Below are 12482 nucleotides of genomic sequence, written 5' to 3'. Positions count from 1 at the left end.
ATGGATGATTTGACGAAGTGAGCAAATCATACTATGAAATTCCAAGAAGTACGATATAATAAAAGAAAAACATGTGATGAGTTTGATTATGAACAAACATTCAATAGAAATAGAATATAAGGCAAGGTACACTCTGGATGCTGGGTAAAAAGGGACAAACCAAGCTATTGGGTTGTTTTGACCCAGCATTGGTCAACTGCTGGGTCAAAACAACCCAATAGCTGGGTTTGTCCCTTTTTTAACCCAGTGCTGGGTTATATTTAACCCAGCATTTTTTAGAGTGTATGGTGAGCAATGGTGGAGAAGGAGAAATCAAAGTTATGATCAAGTTTATAAAACAAGCATACATCCTGTCAAATTATCAGAAGTGTTAAAAAGAAATAGGGACAGTGAAAGGGGCAGCCTATCTAGGTAATGGAAGACTCTTGATTAAGTGTTATGTTGAGAAAAAAAAGCAAAGGTTCTAAAAGCCATTTGTTAAGTCTGAAAAAGTGTGGGGTAATAGTCTTAATGTGTCTATGGAGGAAATAAAAGGAAACTTGTTTGGAGGTCAGAAGTTGCTCCAGCTTAAAACTGATGACAGAATAATCAAAATGTCATAATTTTTCGGTGTAGATACATTTTGAAGACAGTAATCTACCTTTAAAGGTGAGGTTATGTTGAATAAATTTCTTGTTATGGGAATATGCACCCCCACCTTTGCGTTGTAATGTCAGCACATAGGACACACTGTTGCTCTTTGTGAGGGAAAAGGTGATGTTCAAGATGTGGAGGAGCTGCGTATGGAGGATGTCCCCTATAACAGCAGGCTCGAGTCCGCACCAAACTTTTTCCGAAACATTTTCCAAAGCATCTTGTCGAGTGAAACATAGAAGCAAAAGTGCAGAATAAACAGGCAAATAGCTCTTAAAGCAATGAATCAGATGAACTCTTCAAGAAATGAATAATCAGATTCAGACAGTATCAAAATGATGAACCTTTTGAGCACATGTACAGTTCGCCGCTCAGTACGGTAGGTGGCGACAGTGCTCCTAAAGAGTAGGTTGCCATTAAACAAGTAATAGTAGAAGAACAATCCACTGCAAAACAGCCGAGAGAGAGAGAGATCTGTATCAAATGTGACAGTGTGGTGGTGTTTTGAGAGTTTTACCAGTAGCTGAACTTTGACACTGAAAAGAAACAGATCGTGTAGACACATCGAGGACGTTAGACTATGAACAGATGGCTAAATCTACACGTCAATAATCCAAATCGGAAAACACGCTAAAATCGGTAGAGATATTAATCGTCAAGGTTATGCAACATCTTTATTACTATTATAACCACCAAATGCAGTAAGATAAAAATGAGGCTTCCTTTAGCATTGATTGCAAATGTAAGACTGCTTAATTCTGGCTTAAGAATCAGGCATTCGATTCATAATGGTGTTATAAAAACATCATTGCTGTCCAGTCATAATATATGCAGCAGAGCGGAGAGAAAGTGGATAAAACCAGCGGGGTTTGACACCGGTGTGAAGACTTACAACAGTCTCACCAAGCAGAAAGAACCTCTGGTTTTGGCACAAGAAAGAATTGCTACCTGGTAAGGCACACAGTGGTCCATAACATCAATTTAGATTTTCTTACTTGTACATTAACGTTACACGTTCTTCTGTTACGTCCAGGTATAGCTGTGGACCTACTGTTTATGATCATGCCCATCTCGGTCATGCTTGGTAAGTTTTTCTGCTAGATAACTAGATTCAGAACGTTGAAAGAAGCACAGTTTGTTGTAGTGTTATTTGAGTATTATTAAGTTTTTAATTAATATTTTCCATTTAAATTTTAGGTGGTAGGTTTAGTCATTTTTTGTTCTAGTAACTGATTACATGTAATCTTGATTATGCATTCAGATTCCAAAAATAGTACCTGTAAACAAGTACCTGTAATTAGACTATATTACTTTTTTACTTATTCATCCAATTTTTTTTCTTCCTTGCATGCAGCTCATATGTCAGATTTGACATTCTGCAAAGGATCTTATCCAGAATTTTTGAAATTAATGTCATCCACGTCATGGTCATCACTGACATTGATGATAAAATAATACAAAGAAGCCTTGAGGTAAGTGTCAACTGATAATAATATATGGTTTAACTTCTGTTTCAGTGAATACAAGATCAGTCATTTATGTGGAAGAATGTAAATATTTAGCAATTCTAAGACATGTAGAAGTTTTTATTTTATATATTTTGCAGCAGAACATCTCGCCCACTGTCCTAGCAAGAATGCATGAGGAAGAGTTTAAAAGGGACATGCAAGCACTGCGGGTAAATCAGCACATTTGGTTGTTTGGGGTTTATCTTGTCTAAAATATTTACACAGATTTGACTGATCTTTGTTCATTTGTCCAGGTTCTTCCTCCAGCTGTATACATGAGGGTGACAGACAACATACCCCAGATTGTAGCTTTTATAAAGCGTATTATCGGAAATGGACATGCCTATGTCACAAGTCAAGGTGCCACTCTCTATTTTGTTGACACTTACAGGTCAAGGCTTTCTTGTTTAATTTTTTCCCCAAAAGTGAATAGAAGATGAAACTGAATGTTCAGTATTATTTGTTGATCCAGGCAATGTCTACTTTGACACTCAGTCAATTGGTAACCGCTATGGCAAGCTTGTGAACCTCGGCGGGATTGTTGGGGAGCTGGGTATGTTTTTGATATTTTGTTTTCCTTGGGGATCTTCATCAATAACCGTAAATGCTAATAGTTTCCTCAGTCTTTAAGCACACGTTTTTCCACTGCACATTTATGATAAAAAATATTATTGGGCTAACTTGAATAATGAGCTAAAATCATATTACTGTTAATATATGCCATGTCTGTAGTTAAGAGAAGTCCATTTTTCAAAATTAAAATGTATTAGAAGCTAACCTAAATAATGTTGAGTAATTAACAGTTTCTTGTATTTTAGGGGCTCAGGATAAAAGAGATCCAAGGGATTTTGCTCTGTGGAAAGCATCCAAACCACATGAACCTCATTGGGAATCACCTTGGGGACAAGGAAGACCTGGGTGGCACATTGAATGTTCTACAATTGCTAGGTATTTACTCTGTCGAATATCACTGTATGTTGGTATTTGTTTTGCATTGCTTTGATCTTGTCTGATTTTGAATGGATGTCAATGGTACATTTACTCTGTGTATACATAGTTTAAGGCAGTAGCTTGAAGAAATGTATCCACTGTTCATACAGAATCACAACATAATGGCGGTTTACCCTATTGTAAGTTAAGATAGTTTTCACTAGGTCTTTAAGCCTTGTTTGGATGGTAATTATTTATGCGTACGTCTATGTCATTTCAACATTTAGAGGGGCTAGTCGGGGATTTCATTGCTGTCCAAATCCAGAATGTTTTTTTTTTCTCTGCAAGACTTACTGTTTTTTGACACCAAAAATGGTGAGGTTGTTTATTGCAGTTTTAATTGCTTAATACACTTCTGGCTCAAATCCAAAAGTGGTTTTGTAAAACCTTTTTGATCACTGCCATGCCAATAACTGTTGCGCTTCGTGGTGCATGCATTGTCAATATTGGAGACTTTTATTACTGGAATGCTGAATGGCCTTTGTGGCAGCAGGCATGTAATCAATAAAAAAAAAATATATATATATATAGATTAGGGCTTGCACGACTAATCATTTTACTGGTTGGTTAAATAGTTAAAATGTTTGTCTTATGTAAATAATAGGTTATTTCTGCTAATTTTCAAATTTTTTAAATAACTTGCATAATTTTGAGAGTTAAAACGTAAGAAAACCATTTAAACAATCAGTTTTCTTTTTTTATTTTAAATTGGATATTAAAATGAATACATAATAAATAAATATTATATTATTTTCCTATAATTAAATTTGTCATTGTGTTAAACGTGTGACTGACCACATGAGACATACATTTCCAGGTTTTGTAGGATCAGAGAACTCACTCGCTGAATAAATGGTTATCTGAACGCTTTTTGTTTTATTGCTTAGGAGCCATGCAAACATGTATTTTTACAGATTTAGGTATAAAAGAAAAAAAAGACGTGACAAGCCCCTTTTTATGGATGAGGAATGGATGTCTAGGGATGGATAGCAGATGTAACAGTATTGCCCATTTATTAAAGGCAACAGAAATGTACATTTATCATACCACATTGGAATGTATTATAAAATCTTACCCCATCAAAGAAAATATGAAACAGAATCATGTAATGAAATGATAACATCCATAAACACTTGTTTGCTCTTATCTGCAGTTCAGTGTTTGGAAGTCAGTTGGACATCCACTCTGGAGGAATTGACCTTGCCTTCCCACATCATGAGAATGAGATTGCCCAGTCTGAGGCGTATCATCAGTGTGAACAATGGGGGAACTACTTCCTGCACTCCGGTAATGCCCTTAGTCTTCTGGTTTAAGTAGTATTAGTTGTCAAATTATAGGTTGCATACTGTAACAGAATCTGTGAAAATGTAGTTTTATTGTTGCTGACTTGGAAGAAAATGTAATAAAAACTTTGTTTTTAAGGGCACCTTCATTTGAAAGGAAGCGTAGAGAAGATGTCAAAATCCTTGAAGAATTATGTAACTATAAAGGTAACAAGTTATACTGATATATAAGTGTAAAATTATGTGTTATATTATTAATACATTATAGTGTTTTTAAATGTAACTCTCTTCATAATCTAGGATTTTCTGAAATCTTTCACTGCTAATGAGTTTCGACTTTTCTGCCTTCTGACCAGATACAGATCAGGTATGTGTTTCATGCTGAAAGGGACTCCTGAAAGTAATACTCCCGGAATTTTGCTGCAAATAAGGGCAGATATTTTACATTTACTGTGGGTCTTTTAAACCTTCCAGCAATCGACTATAGTGATGCAAGCATGAATGAAGCCCAATCTACCCTGTCCACCATCTCTGCCTTCTGCCATAATGCACAGGCCTACATGCAGGGCCACTTACAGTGCCAGCCTACAGAGGAGGGAATTCTCTGGGAGAGGTAAAGACAGATCACATTCATGGTCTAATATACGTTTTGAAGGTAGCGTGCAGAGACTGATATATGAGCTGTGTGTCATGCAAAGGATTTAAATCCAGTTTTGTGGTTTGTATGTGCCTTACACTCAATGAAAAATAATAAAAGCAGTCAAAACTGCTTTTACAGATAAATACATCCCTTAATTTGACCTGTATCCTTGTGTCTGCTGGGATAAAACTTTCCACCATCTTTGATAGTTACTTCTTACACTATCAATATGGTTCTGGTGTTATTCACAGCTATAGTGAGAATATAAAAGAGGCTTGACTCAATGAACAGAATCACACCTCATAATAAATATGTTTATAATTCCCAAAGATTTGACTGTGAATGTAGCCTAGAAGAGCTGATGTCTCCAACTTCTTTTTGTCTCCTCTGTCTTTGTTTGGTCAAGGTTGTCTGCTACACAGTCCAGTGTTCGGAAAGCACTCGCTGATGATTTTGACACCCCAAAAACTGTGGATGCCATTATGAGCCTCATTCACCATGGCAACTGTCAGCTTCAGCCTGCTACTAAGGTAACATCATAGGGTAGGTCACTGAGGCCTCACAGTCTTGTCATTATACAAAATTGTACATTTTAAATTGTACATCTTTAATTAGATGTTTTATATTTATATTTGTTAGTCAAAGATGAAAAATAATGTGTTTGAAGGTTGATGGGCCGAGGAGTCCTGCTGTATTTGGAGCCATGCTGTCCTATGTCAGGGAAATCATGGGTGTTTTTGGAGTTGATCTGTTGGACAGAAAGGTAAAAGATCAAACATTAAAACTAATGTATGTATTTTTATTTTAAATTACTTCACCTAGTCCTAGTGTAATTTAATATTCAGTTATGTACAGAAGCAGGCCTGCCTGCTTGACCAAACAGTGGTGCATGAGGGTAATATTCTTAACTCATTTTGAAATGGTCATTATTAGCAATTCCACTCTGTGGCACAGGAATTTCACAAAGCAGCTTTAAGGATGGATGAATAGATGGAAGGAAGAAAATAAATTAAACCATTTATATTCAATAGGCAATAGATATTGTTGATTGCAAGATACTTTGGCTTTCAAAAATAACTTTTATTTTTAAAGATTAATTTTTTGCCATTTTTGGACTAATTTTGGGCCGCCAGGAAGCGAAGTGGGAGAGAGATGGGGAGGGGGGGGGGCCCTCGAGCCAGGATTTGAACTTGGAACGCCTGTAGCACAATAATGCTATATGTCGGCGTGCTGCCCACAAGGCTATTGACAGCATCTCAATAATAATTTCTGTAATGATCAGATATAGGAAATACATCAGGGTCGGAAATGAATGGGCACTTGGGGCAAAAATGGCACCAAGATTTAATATGTTATCATTTTAATATTCTCTCATAATTTTGCCTATACATTGAAATTTTTTAACTTCAAAAATTACATAAAGAAGTCATAAAAGTAATGGAATTGAGTTGAGGCTTATGGAATGACTCAATTGCTTTATATAATTTATATGAACAGATTTAAATACAGGCTTTTATTCACACATAACCATTGTTTAAAGGTGACATATCATGAAAATTATATGAGGTCCCCGGTGCATCTACCAACCAAGGAAACGTGAAAAAGATTAACTCAGTAACTTTGTTTTGGAAAGCCTTTTTCTGCAAGCGTCTGAAAAAGTGAGCGCGTCAGATTTCGCTCCCTTGGTGACGTAACAAAGGGATCTCAATAAAATATTACCGCCCCTTAATCTGCACGTTTCCACCCATGGCACCGTCATTTTGATTTTGCAAGCGACAACGGTGTACCAGCTCTAGTGCCATGGCGAAAGTTTGAGCAAAACATGCTATTGCTAACTGTTCTGCCTTTGACTGCACAGATGAGCACAGAACACTATTTAGAGTCTCAGCCTCAGAGGACACAAGAGAGCAGTGGATTTATTGATTTATTTACTGCTGCTGCCACACAGATCTAAAATAAACATGCGATTTATTTCCCAGCAGTTTACCTTCACAGACATAACCGACTGTTTTTTGTAACTCGTGTGTTTTTAACGTAAACTTGTGTGTGAATGAAAACGTAGTTTAGTACTCACATGCTGTGACAGCCACTTTCTGTCCGTGTGCTTCGGATGTGTGCACTCAGAAAACCGTATATCAGAAGTTTAAACTCATATGGTTTAAAACGCATGATTTCAGCGTGATAAACATGATAATCAGAACCAAAACAGATGTTTTTAGCAGGTCCGAGCTGTAATAGCGCAGCTCTATTCTGGAAAAGAGGGCGGGGAGCAGCAGCTCAATTGCATTTAAAGAAATAGGCCCGAAAAACAGCGTGTTTCTGCTTCCACTCAAAATAGGCATTTTCAAGATGTTATAATAAATGATCTGTGGAGTATTTTGAGCTGAAACTTCACAGACACATTCTGGGGACACCAGAGACTTATATTACATATTGTAAAAAGGGGCATAATATGTCTCCTTGAAAGCACATACATAGAGCACATCAAATATGGTAAACAGAAGCTCAACCATTGTGTGAGAACAGACCTCATTGGTTGTCACAAGTCAAGCATGAGAGCTTCTTTTTATCTTTTTTTGTGGCATGTGATCAGTTGTGTAGCCATTACACTGGCTACGTTTACATGCAACCAAATAATCAGTTTGTAATCGGATTGACGGCTCAATCAGACTGAAAAGCCTTCATGTAAACACCTTAACGGGGTCATATGATGCAATTTCAAGTATTCCTTTCTCTTTGGAGTGTTACAAGCTGTTCGTGCATAGATAAGATCCCTAAAGTTGCAAAGACTAAAGTCTCAAACCCAAAGAGATATTCTTTATAAAAGTTAAGAATTGTCCACGCCCTCCTAAAACGCCTCGTTTGAACACGCCCCCACATGTTTACGTCACTGTGTGGGAAGATTTGCATAACGCCACCCAAATGTTCACGCAAAGAAAGAAGGCGTAACTTTTATTCTCGCTGTAGTAGTGTTGTTGCCGCCGCAAGCATGTCCTGGAGATGCTGTATGTTTCGTTGTGAAAGCGAAACTACTTTGTTTGGTCTTCCAAAAGAGGACGAAATCCGCTTTGTCATGCCTAGAGCTGATCTGTGCTGGTCGCTGAGGAAATACTACAACTTTGCGCTGTGGATCGCCGGATCGGCTTTCACCATGGACGAAGCGGAGTCCAGCCCGGGGTCTTCACATATGGTTGCCGCAAACCCGCCGGCCGCTCCTTCGCCGAATCCGACCCGCCGCACCGTTTTCAAACCCGCCATGTGTGACGCTGTGTGTGTTTCGTTGTGAAAGCGAAACTACTTTGTTTGGCCTTCCAAAAGAGGACACAACTAGAAATCAGTGATAAAATTGTATTTACAACACTGTTCCAGAACAGTTCAAACCAAATATTCAGATGTGTCCAGCGCATTTTATGGAGGACTGTTTCCTGAACCTGTAGAGTAGCCTACTATGCGTCTGTGTGCAAAGGCTGTTTCTATAAAGTGGGGCAGTTCCAACTTTGCAAGGACAGTCTGGCGCTTCTGACTCACAGCCTGTAAGTACATTTTTTATATTTAGAGAATTTGCCACTGATGATTCAAACGCAAGCTTTGAGCAGTGTAGAGTAGCGCTTGTTGTTTGTATCTTCTCCGATACGCAATGTGTAAAAAGACAGTATAAGTCATTATAATCAGTAATTATGTCCCCACTGGATGCAACAAATGCCTCGTTTGTAATTGGCTTTATTGGTATTATCTCATCGCGACACGCCATCACAGTATGGTAAGGGGCGTAACATTTCCGTCACACACTGGAGGAATTCAGCCAATCACAACGCACTGGATAGCTGGCCAATCAGAGCACTCCTCACTTTTCAGACCGATGAGCTTTGTAAAAATCGACACATTTCAGAAAGGCGGGGCATAGAGGAGCAACAATAATGTACAGTATGTGGAAAATAATGTGTTTTTTTAACCTTAAACCGCATAAACACATTTCATTACACCAAATACACAAAATAATGTTCTTTTTAGCAACATCATATGACCCCTTTAATCGATCCAATTGAGCTCGATCGGAATGAAATTTCGATCAGATTGAAGGGGGTGGTTTATTCCTTTTCTAATACGATTGAGAGTGCATGTAAACACTCGATCGGATTGAACCCTGAAACTGAAAGCACTGCGCATGTGGAATGACGCAGAAATAGCGTAATGACGTATGACTCGCGGAACGAGCGGTTCTTCCTTTTGAATAGAAAACTCCTTTCACTCGGCAACTGTGAAGTGGAGCAGGAGTCCTTGTTTTGGATACTCATCCACAGGCAACCCGTTTTGGGTGTGGGAAGGGGCATTTTTACTGCGTGATTAAATATGAGCAGCATAGCGGTTTATATGTATATTTATATTAATAAATATTAATTCGGCTGTTAAAATCAAATAAAGAAGCCATGTAGGAGAGTGGTTATTATGTGTAAACAGTGAGAAACTCTATATTTGTGCAGTGTGCGCATGTAAAAATAAATAAATAAATCAATTCCGATTTGAAGCTTGTGACATAAACGCGCACATCAACCCGATCACTTTATATAGCGTTCATGTAAACCAGGGGTGCCCAACCCTGCTCCTGGCGATCGACTGTCCTGCAAAGTTTAGCTCCAACTCTAATCAAAGACACCTACATTTAATTTTTAAGTGATCCTGAAGACCCTAATTAGTTGCTTCAGGTGTGTTTGATTAGGGTTGGAGCTGAACTTTGCAGGACAGTCGATCGCCAGGAGCAGGGTTGGGCACCCCTGATGTAAACACTACATTCAGATTCATCAATCGGAATGAATTCAGTCCGATTGAACCAAAAATTGTGCATGTAAACGTACTATAGCCATTAGCCAAACACAGTCATGTCTATTGGGCAAACGATACAATGATCTCCTTATTGCAACACAATTTATGTAATCTCACAAATACTTTTTGTGAGACTAACTAACAGTAAAAATATGATGTAAATATGAGACTCATTGGTATAAAGGGTATAAAAATAATTCATATTTTAAACTGAGGAGTTAGTTTTGAGTTTTGAAACTTGCAGTATATTTTTTATTGTATAGAGTAACCTGGTATATGTGTAAATATCAAGAACAAAATGACCGAAAAATGTTTTTCTTTGTGGGCATTGACTTCCTTTTTCTTCATAAAATTAAATCACTGCAACACCTTTTAATCCTTTGTACTCTGTGTCCCTTAGGAAGTCCATGATTCATCTGGAGTTTTAAATAATGTGGTAGAGGAATTGGTGCATTTTCGGAGTAAGGTTCGCAAATTTGCTCTTTCTGTGGAAGATCAAGCTCCACAAGATCCCCACACTGGCTCTGAAATTCAGAAAAGGCATCCACAGCCAGACAGAGTGCCCTTGCTGAAGGACTGTGATTCCTTAAGGAATAATCTAGCACCCCTTGGAGTCCATATTAAGGTAAGATTTCATCATATTAGACTAAGTGCAGAAGAGCGTCTAAAGGAAAATTCATGGTTATTATTTAAGCATGGTAAACTGTAGAAATACCTTTTGATTTTCAAAAACCCAAAGGCATAATTACAAAGTAATTAGACTTCCTGAGATTTCTTAAAGGGGTCATCGGATGCACATTTTCCACAAGTTGATATGATTCTTTAGGGTCTTAATGAAAAGTCTATAACATACTTTGGTTAAAAATTCTCAATGGTAGTGTAAAAAACACCCTTTTTACCCTGTCAAAATCAGCTCTGTTTTCAGCACACCGTTCTAGTCCGTGTTGCTTTAAATGCTAATGAGCTCTGCTGACCACGCCCCTCTCTTCCGTGGGGTGAAGAGCAGACTGTAAACTTCAGCTGCGAAACTCACTAACTAGCACATATTAGGAAAGGCGATTTGCAAAGATTCATAAAAAAAACCTTATACTCACTTCTGTAGATGAAGCTGGATCATGAATGATTCACGCGAACTTAAACGCATTTAGGCAGATCGGGCATCGGCGCATTCCTTTCAGAAACGGAAGTAACGTTAATCCTCTGCGTCTTCAGCGGCTCAGATTTCGGGAGTAAATGACGACTACTATGTTCATTGTTACATCCAGCAACAAAACACCTCAATCACTTAATGGGAGACATTCTTGTCTTCCCCTGCACCGGAGTCGACACAATGGCGGACTGATGGCAGCTCACTCAGGGCGGGTCTAAGGTAAGACGCTAGTGTCAATCAACTATCGTGGGAGTGGCCTGTGCAGAACTAGTCATTCTGACAGGAATCTCAGAACCGCCTGATTTGAGAAAGGGGATTTTAAAATAGGGATTTAAAAAAAAACACTGGGTGGATTTTTATCATTATAGGGTGGATGTGTACACACACTTCCAACACACATTTATGTTCAAACAACAACAAAAGTGAATTTTGTATCCGATGACCCTTTTAAAAGTCACCAAACATTTATCTACCCATATAATGCTAATTTTCCTATGCATGTTCTTTATTGATCCCTTGAACTCTTGTAAGACCATCCAGCGCCTTCTGAGAAAGCACATTGCAAGACTCACTGGTTTACATTGCTAAATTTTGATTTTGGTTTCAGGATCGAGGCACAAACTCCACATGGGAAATAACAAGAAGAGGAGAGACAAGGAAGGATTAACCACTTTCTGAATTGGGACCAAACTTTATCTATTAGAACACAAACTGTTTGTAGCATCTCAGTGGTGACTCTTTGTAAAGCTTTTCTTCTCTTCAAAGAAATTAGTTTTGCTGAAAAGCCTTGCAAAAAATTATTAGTTCTGTAATGCAACTAAAGCTGTAACACCGCTAGTAATCGTAACCACATCTTGTGTCTGATAATAATGATTGTAATTGTTAATAAAACAACTCTGTTCTTAGTTTAACACTTAGTTTAACAAATTTTGTATGCTATTTGTCTCAGTAATGGACATTGGGACAAACTAAAGGACATTTCTCAACCATTCTGATAGAGAAATTACTTTTAAGTCAAGGATCGTGGTTGACCTTCACTGTCTGATGATGATCATAAAGGAATATGGTATGCTAACCATAGCAATGTTACAAGTTGGAGCAAAGTTATACATATTATTTGATGTTTGTTTGCTTGAAAACTTGTGTGCAGTGTCCGTTTCTGTTCACAACATGATTTATGGTTTTTCTGGGAAGATTTGTCCTTTGATATCTGAATACATTATGAAGATGCTCCCTAAAGACCTCTGTCATATGTTTCCTCTTTAAATGGGGAAGAATAAAGATAAAATGTCAGTATAAAACAAAAGACTGTCATAATATTTATTATGAATTGGTGCAAATGAGATGTTGTAACGTAACATTCGTAAATAAAACAAACATAAATAGAATAGGAAGAATAAAGATTAATTTATAAGATCCAAGTGATTAAAAAAAAAATCTAATCTCCTTGCTTTGGT

General features: G+C 37.7%; 1 protein-coding gene across 3 annotated transcripts; it reads left to right on the top strand.

Annotated features, from left to right (window-relative positions):
- Nucleotides 1-1080: 1080 nt before the first annotated feature.
- LOC107588832 (cysteinyl-tRNA synthetase 2, mitochondrial) lies at nt 1081-12355 on the top strand. 3 transcript variants are annotated; one of them, XM_016277058.1, is made up of 15 exons: nt 1081-1584; nt 1667-1717; nt 1988-2105; nt 2243-2311; nt 2396-2501; nt 2614-2694; nt 2960-3089; nt 4285-4418; nt 4554-4621; nt 4715-4781; nt 4889-5027; nt 5461-5584; nt 5722-5817; nt 10276-10500; nt 11633-12355. In XM_016277058.1, the coding sequence occupies exons 1-15, from the start codon at nt 1346-1348 to the stop codon at nt 11690-11692; spliced, it is 1707 nt and encodes a 568-aa protein (XP_016132544.1). In that variant the 5' UTR covers nt 1081-1345; the 3' UTR covers nt 11693-12355. The 3 variants fall into 3 exon arrangements, with proteins under 3 accessions (XP_016132544.1, XP_016132545.1, XP_016132543.1); XM_016277059.1 differs by having other exon boundaries at nt 2240-2311; nt 4554-4609; XM_016277057.1 differs by having other exon boundaries at nt 2240-2311.
- The last annotated feature ends 127 nt before the right edge of the window (nt 12356-12482 follow it).

This window comes from Sinocyclocheilus grahami, unplaced genomic scaffold (assembly GCF_001515645.1).
Source record: "Sinocyclocheilus grahami isolate Dianchi unplaced genomic scaffold, SAMN03320097.WGS_v1.1 scaffold108.1, whole genome shotgun sequence".
Taxonomy (NCBI): Eukaryota; Metazoa; Chordata; class Actinopteri; order Cypriniformes; family Cyprinidae; genus Sinocyclocheilus; species Sinocyclocheilus grahami.
Note: the sequence above shows the minus strand (reverse complement) of the source record. Positions and strands in the feature narration are given on the sequence as shown.